Below are 22,215 nucleotides of genomic sequence, written 5' to 3'. Positions count from 1 at the left end.
AGTATGCACACTTGACTGAGTGAAATAGCTGTCTATTGTTTTCACACGACTCTAGCGATACACTCTTATTCTGAGGGAGCAAAGTTGTCATGTTATATGGTTGTCAGAAGCTAATCCCTTCTTGTCTATCCAGGGAGGTTAAACTCCTCCTCGTTTATTGGAGAAAGTTTCTAGTGACCTCTGAGCTAGCTGGCAAAAACGTAAGTCTAATATAGTCAGTAGAGACCTAGTCGAACTCAGTCCTACGTCTACACTGCTGAATATATTATTCCAATGCGCAGAGCCTATTGGGAATATAGGAACTACACTACAATACTACTGGTCATGTGTATTACTCTATAGTAAGGAATTATTGCAAGGGGGGAAAAACACAGAGGAACATACCGCTTCAATCTTTCAGCTAGTGGTGGGGAATTCCTGCTATGGCTATTTATGGAGGCACATACATGACAGCTACCATAAAAAGGTCAAATTTAAGACTCTTTATAGCTGTTTTAAGGTATGGAAGGTCGTAAAGAAAATATTAGGAATAGGACAAATCTCACATTATACACCGGTATTGAACAATCCAATTCTTCCACCAGTAATCTTTAAGGATTACTGTGTAAACAAATGGTATAATTTAGGAATAACACAATTAGGGGATTTTTATACTACTCAGAGGATTAAATCTTTTGATGCTCTGAAGGAAGAATTTGGCTTAGATTGGCGGGATTTTTTTAGATATCTCCAAATTAGGGATTTCTTAACTCACAAACCTGGGGCAAGGACACTCGGGAAGAATCTACTGTAGTAGAGACAATTATACACTCTAAGAAACATTCAATAGGCGGGGTTTATGTGTCATTGTTGGACATGTTCCCGGATGATTTAGATAAAACGGCAATGAAGTGGCTAAGTAAACTTGAGATCTCAAAGGAAGGATTTTTATATTCCTATCAGCTAGCCCAAACTATTCTTATTTCTACCAAACTCCAGGCACAATTTTACAAAACCTATTTTTTTCTCTACTATACACCCAATAAGATCGCAAAATGAGGAACCGGTAAGGGGACTTGCTGCCCGAGATGCAACCTATTTAAAGCAGATTCCATTCTGCTGAGGCGGCGGCGGGCGCCATCTTGGGTGTGGGCAGGGGCTGCGCTCTAGTCGCGCCGGCCTCCCACCCTCCCAGACTTCTTAAACAGGGCTTCCTCAGCTGCTCGCTGCCTGTTAGAGCTCTCCCTAGAGGGAGGACTAGGGCTGCGAGCTGTCAGTCGAGCAGCACAGAGCCTCTGCTGAACCTGTGATATATTGTGTTTTTAGATCGTGATTGGTGATTACTACTATTTTTACCTGAGGGGGGCTTTTTATTCCTAGATTAACGTGGGAATTAGTCTTGAGGCACTCTGACACCCTAACACACGCTACTCTCGTCGCTGACAGCCTCGCCCAGCCGTTTCCTGATTCCCGGCTGAGGCGGCGGCGGGCGCCATCTTGGGTGTGGGCAGGGGCTGCGCTCTAGTCGCGCCGGCCTCCCGCCCTCCCAGACTTCTTAAACAGGGCTTCCTCAGCTGCTCGCTGCCTGTTAGAGCTCTCCCTAGAGGGAGGACTAGGGCTGCGAGCTGTCAGTCGAGCAGCACAGAGCCTCTGCTGAACCTGTGATATATTGTGTTTTTAGATCGTGATTGGTGATTACTACTATTTTTACCTGAGGGGGGCTTTTTATTCCTAGATTAACGTGGGAATTAGTCTTGAGGCACTCTGACACCCTAACACTCGCTACTCTCGTCGCTGACAGCCTCGCCCAGCCGTTTCCTGATTCCCGGCTGAGGCGGCGGCGGGCGCCATCTTGGGTGTGGGCAGGGGCTGCGCTCTAGTCGCGCCGGCCTCCCGCCCTCCTCACCGCCTATAAGATGTGCGTAGGGTTCAGACGGCGCAGCGGGCTGGCGCAGCGGGCGCGCCGGACGCGCGCCGAAGCCGCGCCTAAGCCAAGCCCGTCTGCGCCCGTCCGCGACCGACCGGGGCCAGGGGCGCGAACCCCTACATCTCGCGCTTGCCGCACTCAGTCCTACACAAGTAAGAGGCTGAGAGACCTCTGCCCCGCTTCGTATACCCTCTGTCGCCACACGATGGAGCCACTGAACCTAGGTCCGTGCTCTCATTATTCATTTAGAGGAAGTCGTTTAGCGCCCGCTGTCCCCGACCGTGAAGCGCTTAGTATTAAAGGGGGTCTTCTAAATTGTAGATCTCTTAGTAAACACGCCCTCCAGCTGTGGGATCTCTTACTGGATGAGGATATACATATACTGTTTTTAACTGAAACCTGGTTAGGAGAACACTCGGATCCAGACATAGTGGACACTACTCCGCCAGGCTACACTCTCCACAGACTAGATAGAGAAAAAGGAAGGGGAGGTGGCATTGCCATCATTGTTAAATACCCTATTGAGTGTGTTCTAAAACCAGCAAAAATTGAAGATTGTGAAGCAGGAGAATTCAGTATCAAATTGGCTCCACACGAGACAATTTCGGGCATCCTAATATATAGACCTCCTGGCTCGCTGGGCAACTTCCGTAGTAGTTTACTAGAAGGGGCTGCTCAGACTGCAATTAAACACAATAAAGTACTGGTGTTGGGTGATCTGAACCTACACCTAGAAGATCCCTTACAAAAGGAGGCAGAGGAAGTTCGTCTTGTCCTACAAGAACTTCAGCTTAACCTGCTAAGTGTGGCACCCACACATCAGAGGGGTCACTGTTTGGACCCTATTTTTGCAAGCTGGGATAGGATAAAAGCTTTTACTCCCTGTCAGCTCCCTTGGACCGACCACTTTTTGGTCCCTTTCCAATGTTTATATCAGCCTGTTAGGGTCATTGAGATAGGTAAGGGAAATATTATGAGACGCAAATGGAGACAGTACTCTCAAGAACATTTCATAAGTGCCATCCAGAAAGCACAACCTCTGTGTGCCACTGACAGTGATCAGGCGAACAAGGAACTCAATCTACTTGTGACTGTCACTCTGGACAAGATAGCCCCCATGAGTAAGGCTAAAGCTAGAGAAGGCAGACAACGAACTGCCCCTTGGTTCACCCCTGAACTCCAGCAAATCAAGTCCAAGTGCAAAAAACTTGAAAGAAGCTGGAGAAAGAACCCGAATGAACTAGCAAAGAACAGTTATAGCTCAGCTCACCGAAGCTATCAGTATGCGGTGCGCAGAGCTAAAGCCAAATATTTCCATACACGCATTGAGGCGGCCGAGAGCTCCTCGCGTGAACTGTTCAAAATATATAAAGAAATATCCTCAGTCTCTAGCTCTAATACCTCCACAAAGGCCTCTAAGGAGGGTTGCAATAGAGTCGCTGACTTTTTTTCCAACAAAGTTAAAGCGATCTATGATTCCTTCTCCCAACTACCAGATAAGGGCATAGATTTTAAAGCAGGTAGTTCCCCTGCAGCCCCCGAATCCTCATTACAAATATTCGTGGTCCCCGCAGCTGACAAGCTTATAAAGCTTTGTCGAAGTGTGAAGTCGGGCTCCCCCAATGATCCGGCTCCGGCTTGGGTCATCTCTGAGGGCCTGACAGCCCTGGAACCTCACATCAGACACGTCCTACAAACCTCCTTTTTCACTCAACAAGTTCCTATGGAGTGGAAGAAAGCCATAGTATTGCCAATAAGGAAAAAACAGAATGTAAGCATGGAGGTGCTGGAAAACCTCAGACCCATTTCCTTGTTGCCATACGTGGCGAAGGTGGCGGAGAAGGTGGTCAATACTCAGCTGACGGAACATCTGGAGAGGTGGAATCTACTTCATCCCTCACAGTCAGGTTTCAGGGTAGGCTACTCCACGGAGACGGCGCTCCTGAGAGCCACTTAGACTTTAAGAGCAGGGGCAGATGCAGGCCACACTATGGCCCTGATCATGCTCGACCTAAGTGCGGCTTTTGATACCGTAGCACATTCCATTCTGCTACGGTGTCTGAACGAAGCCGGGGTCGTTGGTCCTGCGCTGTGCTGGTTACAGTCGTTCCTCACGGAAAGATGTTTCCAGGTACAGCAAGGGACATGTCGCTCAGTTGAGATGCCATTAGATCATGGAGTGCCTCAGGGCTCAGCACTGAGCCCCACTCTTTTTAATCTTTATATGGCCTCCCTGGCGAAGGTGGTACAATCATTTGGGGTGGAACTGGTATCGTACGCCGACGACACCCAGCTGCTGATCTCCCTATCGCAGAACACCTCTAACACTCCAACCAACTTTAAATCATGCATGCAGGCACTGGCTGAGTGGATGGACTCCCATTGTCTAAAACTCAATGGCTCTAAAACAGAGGTGTTGGTGGTGGGGGGGAAAAGTGAAAACTGGTCAGCTGAGTGGTGGCCGGCGTGCCTGGGTCCTGTTCCCATACCCTGTGAGGAGGCTAAGAATTTAGGAATCTGGATGAATCCCTCTCTCTCATACGACGGCCACATAAGGCGGCTGGTGGGCAAATGTTTCGGAGTCCTAAAGACCCTAAATAAAACCCTAGACCTCCTACCCTTAGCGGCCAGAAAGACACTAACACAGGCATTGGTGACCTCGCGGTTGGACTATGGAAACATACTGTTCCTAGGGGCAACCGAGGGTAGCCTAGGCCGCCTACAAGTCATACAGAACTCCGCCGCCAGGCTGGTGTTAAGAAGACCTAGGAGAGCCAACTCGCAAAAGGCACTGGATGCGCTTCATTGGCTGCCTGTGAAGAAACGTGTGCTGTTTAAGTGCCTCCTCTTCTGTCACCGAATTGTCTGGGACAGGTCGCCCGCTTACCTAAAGGATTTAGTCAACCGCTACGAACCGACTAGGACCCTCCGTTCGGAGGGTGCCGGACTGCTGACAGTCCCCAGGATAAGGAAGGCCAGATTAGGCGGACGATCCTTTGCGCTACAAGCAGCTCAACAATGGAATAAACTTCCCCTTGTTTTGAGACTGGAGAACAGTGAATCACGGTTTAGGGCCTTGCTTAAAACACATCTATAAACGGCGTAGAGCATAGGACCTCATGTCATGCTGCTCACTGATAGCTTTAGCGCGGGGACACGCCGCGATGGCGTTACTGAGCGCTCTACAAGCTTTTATATTATTATTCATATCTTTGCCTCTTGTCTGGTGTTAATACCTCTGATACAAGATATAGAGAGGTTTTTAACTTCTGTTCTTTACAGAGAGGTTGCTTTGTCACCTGAGGCAATGGTACTTGGGGCGGAAGATCCAGATAAACTTGAGTGGCCATGATTTTATTTTTGTCGCTATGGCAGTTTTGCGGTTATGCCTAGCCTCTGCTTGGCTTGACCCGCTACCACCCTCTTTCCAACAGTGGCTAGCCAGGCTTTTAGTAGTGCATAATATCGAGATAGCTATATATAAGCAGAAAAAAGGCAGACGGCGACGCAAAAGGGGTATGAAAATCTGGACTCCTCTCACACACTGGCGAGATTTACAAAACTAATTTATTATTAATGCTGTAATGTATTTATGTTATTGTTTTAGTTTGTTTTCTGTGAAGCCTTGAATATACTCTGTAAATTTTCTATAATGAATATGTAAGTATGACAAGCATAATGTAAAGCTCATGATGTTAATGTGCAGAATGTTTACCTGTCCGGGGGTGGAGGGGGGAATATGTATGTTAAAAACAATAAAAACATTTAAACAAAAAAAGGAAATGCACCAGAACCTACCTCTTGGAAGACCGGCGGTGACCAGGAACCTGTTGGGCATTCGGAGCAGGAAATTCCGGTTGGTCCTGGGGGCCCAGGGGGTCCTGGGAGTCCAGGAATTCCTGGAAGTCCCAAGGGTCCAGGGATTCCTGGTTGCCCTGGAACATTAATTAGTTCACACCTAGTGCAATTCTGCTTGAAACAAGAAAGACGTCTTTATAAAGTGCTTACTCAGCATAATACAATCTCTTACGCCATAGATGTCTACATCATCTGTCTTTACCAGTAACCAGTGCTGATTAGTCCACAGTAAAAGTGTGTGAAGTATAGCAGACCTGACTTACTCCAAGCATGGAGACACGAGGTGGGTTTAAGATAGGATGTCTTTTCAAAGCAGCTTTAATAAAATGGGGCCACGCTGTGCATTTTACCGCATAATACTCACATAAATTGGATAAAAAAGCAATTGGATTTCAATGTAGTTCTTAAAATCAGTACCTGCAATTTGATGCATCCTCGTACATTTTTTGCAATATGTAAATATATCACTTCCATTCTAACTTCAGCTTCTTTTCAGTTTTACCCAGCCCGTTCCAAATAAATTCAGTGGTAACTTTTGGCTGCGAGACTCTTTGGTAGGGCCATGGTAATAAAGTGACAAGATACACAGATCTGAAATTCTCAGGTTGTAATTAACAGTGCGGACAAAGCCAGGGTAGGTATTTTTAGGTCTGGCTTGAGCCCGCACATGCGCTTTTCTGGCGAGACATTTAGTAAGTGGGCATTCAAAAATCCGACCACACGCTTTCTGTGTGGCCTCATGTCTGCAGTTATGTGCACAGTTACGAGCAGAGGCGCCATCTGGCTTTCCTCTCTCGTCATGGGCACGCGCACACACACGCACCACTCGCGTGCTTGTTCATTCATGCACCTTTTTTCCTCCTTACTTCCAGTTTACCTCTCCCAGCCCGCAGATTGCATGCAGTGATTGTGGACTCATGAAATGCATACTACTTTGATCTGTAACATTTTTGTGGTGCTGCTATCATTATACCTTGCTCATTAATCATATTTCCTGCTGCCCGTCAGGCTGTCAGACGTCCTAAGCCCTGTCTCCTGCTAGGCGTGCCTGGCCGGAAAGGAGATGTGCACGCATACGGTGTGCGCACTTTCACTTTCTATTTTATCCCGAGTTTCACGTCTCCTGGGAGAGGACACGCAAGGACACCACCAGGTAGGTTCATCCGTGTTTAAAATGGCAGAGACGGCGGAGGCAAGGGGAGGTACTTGCTGAAAGCGGTCGCCCATTATTTCTTTTTATTTTCTTTACTTTTATTATAATCGCGTCAACCATGTGGGTACCGCGATTGCATCAAAAGTAAAGAAATAGGGGGAAAATTGTTTTCTATTTATTTACTTTTGATGCAATCACAGCCCCCGTGGCGCGGGTGACGTGATTGTAACAAAAGTAATGAAAACGTATTTTCGTTTTCATTACTTTTGTTACAATCGCGTCACCCGCGGGAATGCTGTGATTGTAACAAAAGTACATATTTACTGCTGCTGGGCGGGGCTGCTGTCCTCAGCCCCAGCAGCTTAGTCGGAGTTTGCCACCCCCTTTAGTGCACATGTCAGACAGAGCTGGGCTGAGCCTCAAGTCCTGCCCGCTTCTGTGTAAAGGCTCCTTGCCCCCTGCTCTTCTTCTTAGCATTTCTTACAAGGCTCTTGCCATTCGAGTGAACTCGAACCTTTACGGTATCTAAGGTAACCAATGCTTTTTTTCACTAACCTCCTGCTTCTGCAGGGCAGACGTACTTTTACAAAATGAAACTAGCTTAACAGGGAAGGTTTCCTTACAAGAGACGGCTGCTGTGTCCCTGGCTGGTGTTGTCTGGGCTCTGGGCAGATCTGTTCCCAGGGTCACAGGCCAATACGTTTTCTAATTTACACTTTACATCTCCTCAGTCAGTCCCAGACCCAGTGCAACGCTTTTCAATCACTCTGTCGATCTCAGCGTTAAAAGCTCTAGGGAAGGAATACCATTTTTTTTTTAAATAAGACTTTTTTTTTTCATTAATCAGGCCAGCAGTGCGATTTGTCATTTCTGATAGAGCACCCTCAAGGTAGAACAAAGGGGAAAAGAGACAACAGCTAACCTTTAACTGTGGCCATCCCGGAGACACTAGGGGATTGAGGTTTGTTACTTGGGAGGTAAATTCTTTGGAGACGTTCGTTACTGGGATAGATGGAGAACATATTGAGATAGAGCGTGCCATTGAAAAAGTGAGGCTTTTCTTACATCTTGGACTGCCAGAGGGTTGGAGAATGCATGTTTTGGTGTGTTTGTCTGATATCTATGTCTCTTCACACCATAACAAATTTAAATGGTATGTAAAATAATCCAAATAGATTTTGCCCCAACTGTCATCAAAAATTGGCGAAAAAGTTATGCACGTAGTGTCTTTTCAGTCTTTGTCTATTCAAAGACTAAAAGGCTGTAGGAATAAAGATGAAAAGAGAGGCAGTTGCATAGCATAAAGGATAGCTAATTCACATTCAATACTTATTTTGTAGGGTGATTGGCAATGCGACAGATAAAGATAATACAGCATTTGCCAGATGATTATAAAAGAAGAACCAACAGCATGGATACAAGAGGGAAAACTATTGCGAACACGTTTCAAGTCATCTTTTGATTCAGCCCTTACAGCCAGCTGGCAGCAGTGTGCAAGTATAATATTACACAAACATTCAACATTTAGGCATTCAACGCACCAGGCACACTTTCACGGTGCGCTTTTACAAAAAAAAGAATATTTTTGTCAACTTAACAAACAAAAGCTTTTTTTGGTAAAAGCACACCATATCGCACTTTCACTTTAATAGCTTTCTTTAGACACAACTCATGTAAAGAAAGGGGCGTGACTTCTGTAAAAGCGCAGCATGGGGGCTTGTAAACAACAAGCATTTATAATGCAAAAGGTCAGCATTTTAGAAACTTTGGCCTATTGGTATTGTAAATAACAATGCCGTTTATTATTGCAGGGGTTTTTAAACACTTACATAAAAGGCATTATCATTTACAATGCCAATAACTCAAAATCTCGCAATTGCGAGACCGATTGCACTGCAAATGCTTGTTTTTCTTCCAGTGGCTATATAGAAACGCCCTCATGTAATGGCCTTGCACCACCTTGTGGCTAAATTACAAACTAAACCTCAATACTTAAGAAAATGCAGTGCCAAACACAAAGCCTTCAGGGCCTCATTTATGTGGTTTTAGGTCTTGCCTAGGCAGCGCGCATGCACTACCCTAGGAGATGACCTTTAGAACACGGTCACCTCCTTTGTGTGCATGCTACTGTGCTACACACAGTGGGAGTGTGAGACAGCAATCAGAAACCTCCTACTCCTTCCATCAGAGGTAGGGCACTGCCACTAATGCTTCACTGTCTACCATACGCAAGAAGTTGTTGAGATCTCTAATGCTTCCACATTCGATATTGCATGAACACCAGACTCCTGCAACCACTTTTTTACCACCCTTCATCAATGTATCTTCAGCCTGCCCACTTGCCAGTGTGCAACTGGGCTGGCAGCTCTAGGTCAATTCTAATCTCTGCCCTTCAATGCTTCAGTTGCCAGTGTCCAGTAAAGAGGGCTGGTGTAATTCTCATAATTGTTACGTGTTAATTCCAAAATGACACCATTTAGAGTAATAAGGTGCCACTAGTGGTAGAAATTTACTGCAAATCCACAATTTTTGGAAAACAATAACTGCAAACGCATGTGAGCAACAGAACGTGAACGGCTGTTGTTCACAGTGCTTTTTTGTTTACATGCGTTTTCAGAACAAAAGTTGGCGCAAGGATGCATTTCACACTACAATATAGCAAAAAAGACCGATTTGCTTTTCACATAGTGATGCATAATTTTGTTAACATTTCTTGTAAATACGTGTAAGAACAATTCGCATATTAGCAGTAATATATGAATAAAAGTCACCAAAATGAACTTGCTTATCAAATAAATGCCCGTTATAGGAACAAGGTATGCTGCTGACATGGAGGGATTAGACACCCCCACCTACTTGGGTCTAGAGAGTGAGTGTTGGGTATCAGGATGTAGGTATAGGGAAGGTCCAGGTGAATATTGAATATTACTATAAAAGAGGTTCCACCGCAACACCTATTGATTTTGCGGTGCCTTATATGTACACGGGTGGCGTAAATATGAGGCAACGCCAAAATTAAGACCAAGGAAAACATGGTCTTACCCTGGCGCAACAAGAAGAAATGTTTAATTTTTGCTGTTACCATGTGTGCTGCGTTGTGCAGCAGAAATGAAAACAGCAAAACACCATTGATTGTTTATGTGCAGGAAGGGAACACTCCCTGCACATAAACAATCAATAAAATAAAATTACGTTTTGCAACTTCTATGTGTGCTGCACTAAGCAGCATACATAGAGGTAACAAATCGCCATTTAACACCATCGGCGCGGCGCATTTTCCCGCTGTGCGCTGAAGTTTTGAAAAACCCGTGGTTCATGACGAGCTCAGCTTGTCATGAGCGTACGAGAGGTGTACATCATGACGAGCTGAGCTCGTCATGAGCGTCGAAGGGGTTAAATATTGTTTATGTGCAGGAAGTAACACCTTCCTGCATATAAACAATCTTCCCCTACAACGGGGACACCCTTGCAATATGGTGCAAGGGTGCCTGCGTTGGCGCTAGGCAGCTAAATTTAGTGCTAGCGCAGAGGAAAATGCAGGGCTGAACCATATTGCTGGAAATATGGAGCAGCCCAGCGTTTCAGAAGTGGCAGAGCGCGGCGTTAAGCCAAGGAGGCTAACGTCACAGTCGGCCACTTCAATTGTAAATATGCCCCTTAGTTCCAGTTCTCACCGGACTGTCTCAAACCTGAGTGATCTCACTTCTCCCTGTAAAAAGCTGCTCAGAACTGCAGCTCAGGTCCTCCACGATACACCGGCCCCTCCTTCACAGATCATATTGGGATGTATGACGGTACGACACGTACCGTTTCAACGCGTGCCTTTACAACGCGTCTTTAATAACGCAAGTCGTTACAACGACTTGCGTTGTTGGGCGCGTATAGTGAATAGTATAATTTACTATTTTAACACCAGTCCCCGTGGATAGTAGGGAAGGTGTTGGAATAGTAAATATACTATTCTTTATCCTTTAGCGCCCTCCAGCGCAAGTCGTGGTTACGACTTGCGTTGTAAAGGACGCGTCGTAAAAGCACTGCGGGGTAACATCCGCGTTGAAAAGGATGTTCCCCATCATATTGTAGCCCTGAACCAAGGTTTCCAATCCTTGTGTGGACAAGCCTCAACACGTGTTCAGCCCATTTAGAGGTCACGTTGCGTTTCCTGATTTTCACGTTAGTTTTGCTCATCAGGATGTTCATTTATGCCTACAGTGCATTTCTGTGTATTTGGCACTGTGCCTATGTTACATTTCTATGGTTGCCTATGTTTTGCACTGTGATGGTTTGGATGTGATTATGTTGCATTTCTGTCCCGCAAATAAGGCCCAAAAACCTGTCACTCAGGGAAGGAGACTAGGAGCACCATTGTGATAGAATAACCACGTAATATAAGGAACAAAATACACCCTGTTTTACATAAGCTTAAAATTCTGTGACCACATCAAGTACATTTTCTACACTTGTAAGAATTCCTAGCATGGAATATATAAGTATTTCTTGCCGAAAATAATTTCAGAATCTGACCACCAACACACGGATCCCTTCATCCTGCAGAAGGGCTACTTTTGACTGTAATGAAATATGCAACATTTTAAGTTAAAACGAATTTTAAAATATTTCTATAAGAGCATGCCATGTTGAAATATACATATTTAAACCTTTTAATTGTTGATTTTTCATTGCAATTGGGCTTTTGCTATACTGAAATTAATTTCAACAATGAACTGAGTCAGACCTTGTGCAAAGTGTAACGAAAATGCAAACCTGATCTCCTGGTTCTCCTTTCTCACCCTAGAAAAAAGTAGAGAAAAATTAAACAACCATCTTTTTTAAAAAAGGAGGGCTGCAGAGAAAGACTACAAAGAGAAATGTGGAGATTTTGTTACAAATGGGAGGTAGGTTTCTGAAACACTTGTGTATCTGGAGCTGGGACTGTCACATGCCACATATAGGTAACGTTTTGAGCACACCTGGGAGGCTAACCATGAAAAATCCTGGAAAAGCTAATTGTGGGGGCAAATATTTCATTGTAAATGTCGTTTCGCATGCCTATGATACCAATCGATCAGTCAGTGAAATGGAATAGCATGAAAGAAACAGATAAACTATGCAAGATACCATTAATAAATGCTATTTTTCTGTCATGATATCAATTTTTTTCTGATGTGTAATTGCCGCTAACCTTTTCTCCAGGATCACCCTTTTCACCTGGTTCTCCCTGAAAGGGAAAGAAAGAGAAGGCGAATGAATGGAAGAGAGCAACCGAAGATAACAAGTGAAGAAAGATAACAAAAAAAGAAAGGCAGACAAAAATGAGAACCAAAGGGGCGTCAATGAAAATAATTTTAAATGGTAGCGAGAAAAAGAAAGATGTAATTTGAACCCAATGACTATTCGTGGAAAGAACGAAAGATTGAAAGAAAATGAAACTAAGGGGAGGGAACACAAAAATAATGGGAATGTCAAAAAAAGAAACAATTGCATTGGTGATATGTACAATTTGTTACTAGCACATGAAAATGAACCAATTCAAAATGCAAAGGGTTAAAACTCAATCAGATATGACTTTTTGTGTGACATAGTCCTGGTCATTCGTTCCAGAGACCTGCTAGTGGCATTGGTGCATAAAATACAAATATTTTCCTACAAGCACCTGCCTCCTAAAGACATTTTACCAATTATAAGAGTCCTTGGAGAAAACATCTGTTCTCCTGCCACAAGCCTGCAGGTCGAAAGATGACCAAGTTGACCGCTACCAGATATAATCCATTCTCCAACAGCTTGTGATGGGAAGTAATCCACTTCACACCTGAGTTACAAATAACTGCGGTATTGCTGATTCTTGGTTTATTTTCGAGCCCACTAATAATGCGCTCCTAATTCAGTGAAAGAATGGGATGCCCTTAGTACAAGTTCAAAAGCGTGTCTGTGACTTTTGAATACTGCATTTTATAATTATGAGTACTGGATATTAATAAATGAAACTGACTTCCCATTTAAGGTCAATAGATGCGTATAGCTTCCTATTTTAACAAGCTTTGGCAAAGCCAATAAACCTAGGATTTAAAAAAGTGAGGGCACAGCTACTGGCGTTGCCATTGCTTGCATGTAAAAGATAGTGAAAAATATGTAAAAGCAAAAATAGAAATGACTGGTGGTGTCTTAAATGGGGGGACCAGTAGTCATTCTGTAGTGTTTTGTTTTAATGATAAAACCCAATTCAGGATGGCCTCTGGTGCATCATGACAGAAGTGAAAGTATAAGTGATCATTTTGAGACAGGTTCTCTGAAACAAAAAGAATTCCAAAAGGGCCATCAGTGTGTGTGCATGTGTACACTATGATACGTGCAGGACTGGCTTTGACCATGGGTGAGCAGCACCCAGGCCCGGGGAGCCAATAATCCGAGGGGCAAAGAAGGGAGCTACATGACGTAATGTCATGCAAACAGCTGCTCGTCCATCCCACTTGGTTTCAATAGGGACCTTTTAAAGACTTTGTAATCAGCCCTCAATGTACCTCAGCGTAATTGTTAGCCCCCATCAAACTTCTGCCTTCCTCCCATCTTTCTCACACCTCCTGCAGTCACACTGCAACGTCCCCCGCCCCCACAACAAACACCAAGCTTTCTTTCTGCCCAGGGCCCTGTCCTGGTCAATCCGAATTAGGGCCGGCCCTGGACAGACGCCTGTGTGTTGCAATGCACTGGCAGCCATTGTGGCTTTTTATTTGTAAGTTGTTTGACTGGCTTTTTGGAACAGTCTGTTGAATTTAAAAGAGGAAGCAAGTGGCCTGGTAGCAGTGTCCTGATGCTGGGCCCATGCAAAACGTATATAGGGAATGGGAGGGCGGCGAGAGCAATAGTGAGGATCTGGGGGTGAGGCAACAAAAAGCAAAGGAGGAGTGTGGGGGGAGCAGAGCAACAGAGGAAATAATGGGGTTAACTAAAACCAATAAAGAGAATAGAGGGGTGATACACCAACAAGAGCACTGGTGGGGTGGGGGCAGGAGGAACAACAACTGGAGAGAATGGATGCATGGGAGAGCAAAGGCGGAAGTGGGAGAAACGCAACACTCACAGGGGAAGCGATGGGATCAACTTGAAAAACATATACACTCTCATGGAGCACTGAAAGAAAAATACGTTCCCCTATTGTAAACAAGGAAAGAACACTACTCATCCACTCGGAAACACTGTAAAACAGCTACGGTCCAGGAGAGGGACAAACATAAGAGGCTCTATTCACAAAATTAGTTGTACACATGAGTAAATCTACATATGTAAATTAAGTCTTACACTTGGTAGTCCATTTACTATTCTTAGCACCATCTACAGGAGTACATTTACTACAAATTATGAACTTACATGAAGGAAGGGGTGAAGCCAATTTTTGAGTGTAATGTTACTATTAGTAACTTTTCACACATAGACTGAAGTCTTTGCCAGGTGGCACTATTTAAAAGTATAAATACTGTAGCGCCACTTCTAAAGGTGCGCTGTGACACCGAGCGCACAGGGACCTGCAATCATGACTTGGAGTGACACAGTGGAGGAGGTCAGACCCTTGCCTTTATTTCACTGAAGTGCATGACTGCCTTTTCTGACACCAGATGCAATTCTCCAATTCCAGAGATGCTGCGGCGTGAGAGATGCCAGTACAGGACAGGCTTTAGCGGGCATTGGGTGTTTGACCGGGAGGCTGGAAGGATGAGGGCCAGTTTTGGAGCATTGGGTCTGTTTTTTAGGGCTCGGCCTACGTCCCACGAAGTGGGCGTGGCTTCAGAGTCCTTTTATGAGGACTTCGAAAATCTAACTTACGAATTCCGGAAAAGCTCGTGATTTTTGCTCGTTATTTATGGCAGCTGCATGGCAATTGGGCCTAGCACGCCTGTGTTTTTAAAAGCCAGCACGCAATAGGCCATAGGCGTTAGAGTTGCTCCGCCTAGTGCATATTCCGTGCGGACACGCGCAGCAGAAGGGCATAATTCTTCAATTACGAGCTGTCAGGGCCCGCGGTAATTGAAGACAGGTGCCAGGCGCGCGTGCACCATTCTTTGCTGTGTGCTCTCGTGGCCAGGCCCCCTCGCAGCGCAGACGTGCCTCCACGAACCGTCCCGCTCTTCGCCGTGCATTTTTCAGATGCCTCCGGCTACTCTCTGCTCTTCGGTCGCAGTGGCGCGTGCCTGGCACCACTCGTTCTTGTTCCTAAATGTGCATAATCTATCATGGCATTAATGCAGGCGTGACAGATTATAGCATCTGGTTCCATTTAGCTGTGCAATTCCAGCCAGGGACAGACTTTCAAGAGTCATTATTACATGGTCAAGTGCCCCCACAATGTAACATTATTATACCACTCGCACTCTTGCTTCGGAGCGCCGCTCCCTTTGCAGCCCCCACCGCAGGAATCCCTTGCGGAGATCTCAGAGGGGCCTCTGACCGCACCGCTCCATTTGCAGCCCCCACCACTGGAAAAGACAGACTGAGCTTGCACAGAGGCCTCTGACATCGCCTCTCCCAGCCTGCTCCTCACTGTAGCCCCCACCACTGGAAACGACAGGCTGGGAGCTCACAGAAGCCTCTGACATCGCCTCTCCCCGCCTGCTCGTCCTTTCAGCTCCCACCGCTGGAATTCGAAGCCGGAACCTCTCGAGGCCTCTGACGTCGCCTCTCCCCGCATTTTGCCCAGCAGCTGAAGAACCTAAAGCATAGGGACGGTCAGGTCTATTTTCATCCCATCCTTAAGCATTCTAGTCTTGACAGTCGTTATCATCAAAAGCTTCCTTGTGATGATCGCAATTGTGGACGTTTCGACCTCGGTGTTACAGTTTAAAATTATTCCTAATAACTCTACATCTCATATTGGTTTTTATTGGCATCTGACTGGAATTGCGTTAACAACCACAACACATACTTCAGAAGGGACAATACAACGTGTGCGTCGAAAAGTGGTTGAGAGTGCAGAGTGCAGATTGTGAGTGCCGATTGTGAGTGCAGAGTGCAGATTGTGAGTGCAGATTGTGAGTGCAGATGCAGAGTGCAGTTTGTGAGTGCAGATTCAGAGTGCAGATTCAGAGTGCAGATTCAGAGTGCAGATTGTGAGTGCATAGTGCAGATTGTGAGTGCAGATTGTGAGTGCAGATGCAGAGTGCAGATTGTGAGTGTAGAGTGCAGATTCAGAGTGCAGAGTGTGAGTGCAGAGTGCAGATTCAGAGTGCAGAGTGTGAGTGCATAGTGCAGATTCAGAGTGCAGAGTGCAGAGTGCAGATTGTGAGGGCAGAGTTCAGAGTGCAGAGTGAAGATTCAGAGTGCAGAGTGCAGATTCAGAGTGCAGATTGTGAGTGCAGAGTGCAGATTGTGAGTGCAGATTGTTAGTGCAGAGTGCAGATTGTGAGTGCAGATTCAGAGTGCAGATTGTGAGTGCGGATTGTGAGTGCGGATTGTGAGTGCAGAGTGCAGATTCAGAGTGCAGAGTGTGAGTACAGAGTGCAGATTCAGAGTGCAGAGTGTGAGTGCAGAGTGCAGATTGTGAGTGCAGAGTTCAGACTGCAGAGTTCAGAGTGCGGAGTGCAGAGTTCAGAGTACGGAGTGCAGATTGTGAGTGCAGAGTGCAGATTGTGAGTGCAGAGTGCAGATTCAGAGTGCAGAGTGCAGATTCAGAGTGCAGAGTGCAGATTCAGAGTGCAGATTGTGAGTGCAGAGTGCAGATTCAGAGTGCAGAGTTTGAGTGCAGATTGTGAGTGCAGAGTTCAGAGTGCAGATTCAGAGTGCAGAGTGCAGATTCAGGGTGCAGAGTGTGAGTGCAGAGTGCAGATTGTGAGTGCAGAGTGCAGTTTGTGAGTGCAGAGTGCAGATTGTGTGTGCAGAGTGCAGATTGTGAGTGCAGATTGTGAGTGCAGAGTGCAGATTCAGAGTGCAGAGTGTGAGTACAGAGTGCAGATTCAGAGTGCAGATTGTGAGTGCAGAGTGCAGATTGTGAGTGCAGAGTGCAGTTTGTGAGTGCAGAGTGCAGATTGTGTGTGCAGAGTGCAGATTCAGAGTGCAGATTGTGAGTGCAGAGTGCAGATTCAGAGTGCAGAGTGTAAGTACAGAGTGCAGATTCAGATTGCAGAGTGCAGATTGTGAGTGCAGAGTGCAGATTGTGAGTGCAGAGTGCAGAGTTCAGAGTGCGGAGTGCAGATTCAGAGGGAAGAGTGCAGATTGTGAGTGCAGAGTGCAGATTGTGAGTGCAGAGTGCAGATTCAGAGTGCAGAGTGCAGATTCAGAGTGCAGAGTGCAGATTGTGAGTGCAGAGTGCAGATTGTGAGTGCAGAGTGCAGATTCAGAGTGCAGAGTGTGAGTGCAGAGTGCAGATTGTGAGTGCAGAGTGCAGATTGTGAGTGCAGTTTGTGAGTGTAGAGTGCAGATTCAGAGTGCAGATTGTGAGTGCAGAGTGCAGATTCAGAGTGCAGAGTGTGAGTGCAGATTCAGAGTGCAGAGTGTGAGTGAAGAGTGCATTTGTGAGTGCAGATTGTGAGTGCAGAGTGCAGATTGTGAGTGCAGAGTTCAGAGAGCAGGGTGCAGATTCAGAGTGCTGATTTAGAGTGACTGTGAGTGCAGAGTGAGTGCAGAGTGACTGCAGAGTGATAATGACTGCGGAGTGACAGTGACTGCAGTGTATGAGTGTGCAGGGTGAACACGTGGATAAAACACATTGCCATTTACAATGCCATTACCTCTAACTCAAAAAAATCCGAGACCTATTGCATTTCCAATGCTTGTGTTACTGGGGAACGATTTTACAGCGATGCTGGCATATCGGCCCCAGTTACAAAAGCAGCAGAGCTGGAGGCCAGTTTTCTTAAGCAGCAGTGCTTCACGCTTGCCCAGCCTCAGAAGGTGGGGGCCGGTTCGAGAAAATTGCCAGGGTTGCTTTGGGTTCCTAGTCCAACCCTGAGTGCTGCAGAGGAGCAAAGTAGTCGCTCATTTTTTCTAGATTTGATTCCAAGAACTACACAGTTTTACAACATCACATATTTTAGTTCTAACCTATGGGTAGCTTTTAGCTGTCTGAAGGCAAATGCATATTGTGGACCACACTACTTTAAGTGAGATGAAAAAAGGTTTATGGGGTCTCGAAAAGGGGTGTGGCCTAAGTAATTAAGGCTGTTGCGTACAACATGTGAACTGCAATCCTGTGCATTATACAGCATGCTGCATGACCAACATTAGATGCCTCCTTGTGAGTTTTCTGCTACTGCATCCAGACAAATCACACAACAACAAACATGTGCCTAAAACAAGCAAGACCTGCTGGCTCTGCCAGTGCCTGTTAGCAGTTTAATATATATATACGAGTAAAAACTGATTTTGTTGAAAAAAAATAGAATTGGTACCTACAAACGGTGCACATGTGACTTTCACTATGTGGAGAGAGACCAAGGATTGGATTAACATGTAATCGTAACAGAACACTGTTATGGCCCACTGGCTGACACTGCCTTCATCCTCAACTCCGGAGCTCCCAATTGTGCCCCCTGATGAACACTCTTTCACAATTAGAAACCACCTGGACACCTAAATGTGCACATGTACCATACAAGCAATGAATAAATAAGTAGTTCCAGCCTTTTATGGTCAAGATCTCGTGTCTTTGCCAATAATTAGTAATGTCAATTTCATAACAAAATTGCACTAAAGCAAAGATATTTTACAAATGTTAACAGATTAAAAATATTTACTTAAAATATGCAATGTATGTACAGTAACATATTAATAAACCCTCTAGCAAATTCGATGGGTTCCAAAGATGAGACCACGCCTCTTGTCTTTGCTAATGCTTGTTGACTGTAGTAACTAGAGAAGTGCAGTTTGGGCTAATTTTTTTGTGGGTGGATTTGTGTCCCTTCCTAACGCCCACATTAACCCTCTGCAATTCCCTCTTTCACATCCCTATACTCCTCCCATTTAGAAATAAGTATGCATCATTTTTCTGCCACACCCCCATCCCTCTCACAGTTACTACAAAAATGTAGGCGCATGTGGGTGGAGATTTGCACACAGAGAGGTAAAATCATAGACCTTAATTCAAAGGTTAGTGAATAGCAGTGTATAGTACTAAATATACTACAAATTGAAAATTGTGAATAGACCCGAGAAGAGGAAGGAAATCCATTGAATACGAATCAAGAAAATGTTACTGACACAAACGCCAAAGATAAGCAATGGACCAGACGCCCAATTTAAGCACTAGTATTGCATACAATAGGTCTGCGACATAACAGGTCATTTAACGAAGAGATCTAAAAACTGTTTATGGCCTTTATTAAGTGTTCTGTGGTCCAATGGCCCGCCAAACCCATTGTGGCCGTCTGCGGACCACCAGACTAGTGGTCCACCCGCCGCAATAGGACTGTGGTTGTTGGACCGCCACAGGACCACTGAGGCCGCCAGGGATCCAAAAGCATATAAGGTGTTTCCTCACTGCCACACTTTTCATGGCGGTGCCTCTGCGCCATGGGTTGCATGCAAGGGGGCACATGTTATGCCCCCAACTGTGTGCATGCACCCCCAGTTTCTGCAGGGCATGGACTTAATACTACATTAATAGTCAACGCCCTGCAGGAACTGCCTTTGATGCTCCCTCTGCACTGCTTTTTCAAAAGGCACCGCAGTGGGGCTGCCAAAGGACCCCCCGCCAGAGTAAAATAAGTCTTCTGTCAGGCGGTCTTTAATGGCTTTGGCAGTCTCAGAGCGGGGCAGCAGCTTGGCAACACTGCTTTGAGACTGTCAAAGTCATAATAGGGCCTTAAAGCTTCAAAGTACATTGTGACATTGGCTATGTTATTTACTTGATCACTACCAAATTCGCCTACTTTAGTTTAAATAGTGTACACTCTGTAATGTTAAAGAAAATCCATGGTGTAGTCCATAACCTTACACAAAAAATGCATTACTATGTTTATGCTACTGGCTATTTTGTTGATACTGGCATAGCTGATTGTTTTCATTCTGCTACTATTCAAATCGGAAGTTATAAGTAAATATGGTACTTCTTATTTAAATTAAAAGTGGTATTTTATATTGTAATGCACTGTATTTGATTTGTAGCTAGCTTCGTTCCACTAGTATTCACTAGTACTCACTGCTACTTTCAGTTACCCGCAAAGACCTGATGATGTAAGGTCGCATTGTATGTGGAACCGGGTGAAGCTAGGCCAGATAAAAAGTGAATGAATTAATTCAATGGACAACTTACAGAAGCATGTACACTGCCTATCAAGTACCTATCACAACAGGGAAAGAGTTACTGCCAGTGGTGGCTCCTCCACTGAGGCAGAGGAGTGTCTCCCTACTGCTCAAGAGGAAAAATAAAATTATAATAACGTATCGTTATTCTCATTTTAGTTTTCCTATTGTAGTCAGATGCTCTCGGGGTGTGGAGGAGATGTGGAAATGTGTAATATTTTACTAAGCATAAGCAACAGTAATTTTGGCTGTTGTGTCCATTTTATTTCCTTCATAATTCTCCCGTCCTCTGCTGCTTGTCTTGTCACTCTGCTTGTGCTATCTATTTTAGTTGACTTCCTGACTCAGCTAAAGCAATGTACGTGCTTGTAGCTGCCAGTGCACCTGGTCATAGATGTAAACAGTCAATCATTTAGGCTGTTATAAGCCTTTCTGCTCCCCCTCCCACTTTCCTGACCATGTAGTTATTCATCTGCCCTTGTTTGCTGATAACTATTTCTAAAACTTGTTCTTCCTATTTCTGTTCACATGCTTACAGTGCAGAAATCCGGTATAAAAGGGACACAGTTTGCAAATTCAGTGTACTACCTCCTAACAGCACTTGAGAGTGTTGTGTGGACGTGGTCCCACTCATGAGTGATTAATAAACTTGTTGTTTATTCCAACTCCAGTGCCGATCTCTATTTTGTTGGTCTCTGGACCCATGGACAAAAGGGTGACCCTGCACCAGTGTACCCCTAAAAAGGTACATTTCCACAGAGAAGCTTCTAGTGGTTCACCTTTGAAGTCACCAAGTAACCTTCCTTCCCTGTCCAGGCTCCAGACTAAATACAGAGGGTGTACAGCCCTTTGTGTGGAGGAAGGACACACCCTATTCAAGTGCAAGTAGGGCTGTGCCCAGCTCTGCCCCCCATCCTACCAGTGATGTCCTAAGCTCTTTATTTTGTACGCCTGACTAGAAGAATACACAAAGCCCAAATGTCAGCTGCACCCAGTCATGTGACCCAGGGACAGGCTACTGGCACTAAATGGCTAAGGCAAGAAAATACCAACTTTCTAAAAGTGGCATTTTCAAAATCGTTTTCACACCAAATATGTGTAATTATCTTCAAAATGTTAACTGCTGGAATGGAGGGGCAACAATATCAGGTGTAGGTATGTTTTTATTATGGAAGCCTTAGATATTTTCCATTAAGAAAAGGACACACCCTATCAAACTCAAACTATCACTGGAGGGCCGAACCACCATCTGCACAAAAACTAAACAGGCATTCATTGGTAAATAAAAATATAATAACCCAGAACAAAAAATAGGTATGGCCTGCACATCCCCCCATCCTCTCATCCGTTAACCTATCTGTCCATCCACTGTCCGTCCATATCTGTGCTTACCTTGGGTCCTGGATTGCCAGGCAGGCCCTGTAAAGGGACAGCTGCTGGAGGTCCATTAGATCCTTCAAAGACCTAAAGCAATCAGAATAAAGAAAATGTTGATTCTGTTGATAGGAACTTTGAGAACATTTGTGCGTATTAAATACATGGATTGAACAATGTGTGTGAAATTTACTGAATATATTGTTCTTCCATCTGTACCCCATACCCTTCCTTGTAAAGATTCTACTGTCAATGAGTCCTTACCTGGTGATAGACAACCTCCCCGGGAGGCCCAGGAGGACCAGCCACTCCATTCTCTCCTGGTGGACCTGGTCTTCCCTCAGCACCAATCTCCCCAGGATCACCTTTCTCTCCCTGGGAAGAACAAAAGGGAATTCCAAATCTGTTGCTATTGAACCTGCTTCGATAGTCATATTTGCATATGCATCTTTCTTTAAATACTCTCACTTTAACACACACACCCTCTCTCGCCTCCTTCCCTAGCCTTCCCCTCTACTTATGCCCACGCTGTGCCTGCCACCAATGGCAAGGACCTGGCGAGAGAGGCAGAGGTGTTAGAAGCGGCTATTGGCTTAAAAAAAACTGGCTACCAAAGGGCACAACCTCGGGAGAGTTTCTGATGACCTATGTTTATTATTTTCAACCTCTGAGATCCTGGGGGTGAAGAGACGATGAT

The 22,215-nt window shown here is 45.2% G+C and overlaps 1 protein-coding gene across 1 annotated transcript in view; it reads right to left on the bottom strand.

Moving 5' to 3' along the window:
* LOC144756035 (uncharacterized) overlaps positions 1-22,215 on the bottom strand; it is a 218,525-nt gene that overhangs the window by 104,652 nt on the left and 91,658 nt on the right. Inside the window, exons 9-13 of the mRNA XM_078645514.1 lie at positions 21,783-21,893; positions 21,537-21,608; positions 12,100-12,135; positions 11,682-11,708; positions 5,705-5,875 (exon numbers count right to left, since the gene is read on the bottom strand). Of these exons, the coding sequence (XP_078501640.1) occupies positions 5,705-5,875; positions 11,682-11,708; positions 12,100-12,135; positions 21,537-21,608; positions 21,783-21,893 (417 nt within the window). The remainder of the gene's footprint in view (positions 1-5,704; positions 5,876-11,681; positions 11,709-12,099; positions 12,136-21,536; positions 21,609-21,782; positions 21,894-22,215) is intronic.

This window comes from Lissotriton helveticus, chromosome 5_1, assembly GCF_964261635.1.
Source record: "Lissotriton helveticus chromosome 5_1, aLisHel1.1, whole genome shotgun sequence".
Lineage (NCBI taxonomy): Eukaryota > Metazoa > Chordata > Amphibia > Caudata > Salamandridae > Lissotriton > Lissotriton helveticus.
The sequence above is the reverse complement of the archived record's forward strand: the minus strand, read 5'-3'. Positions and strand labels throughout refer to the sequence as shown.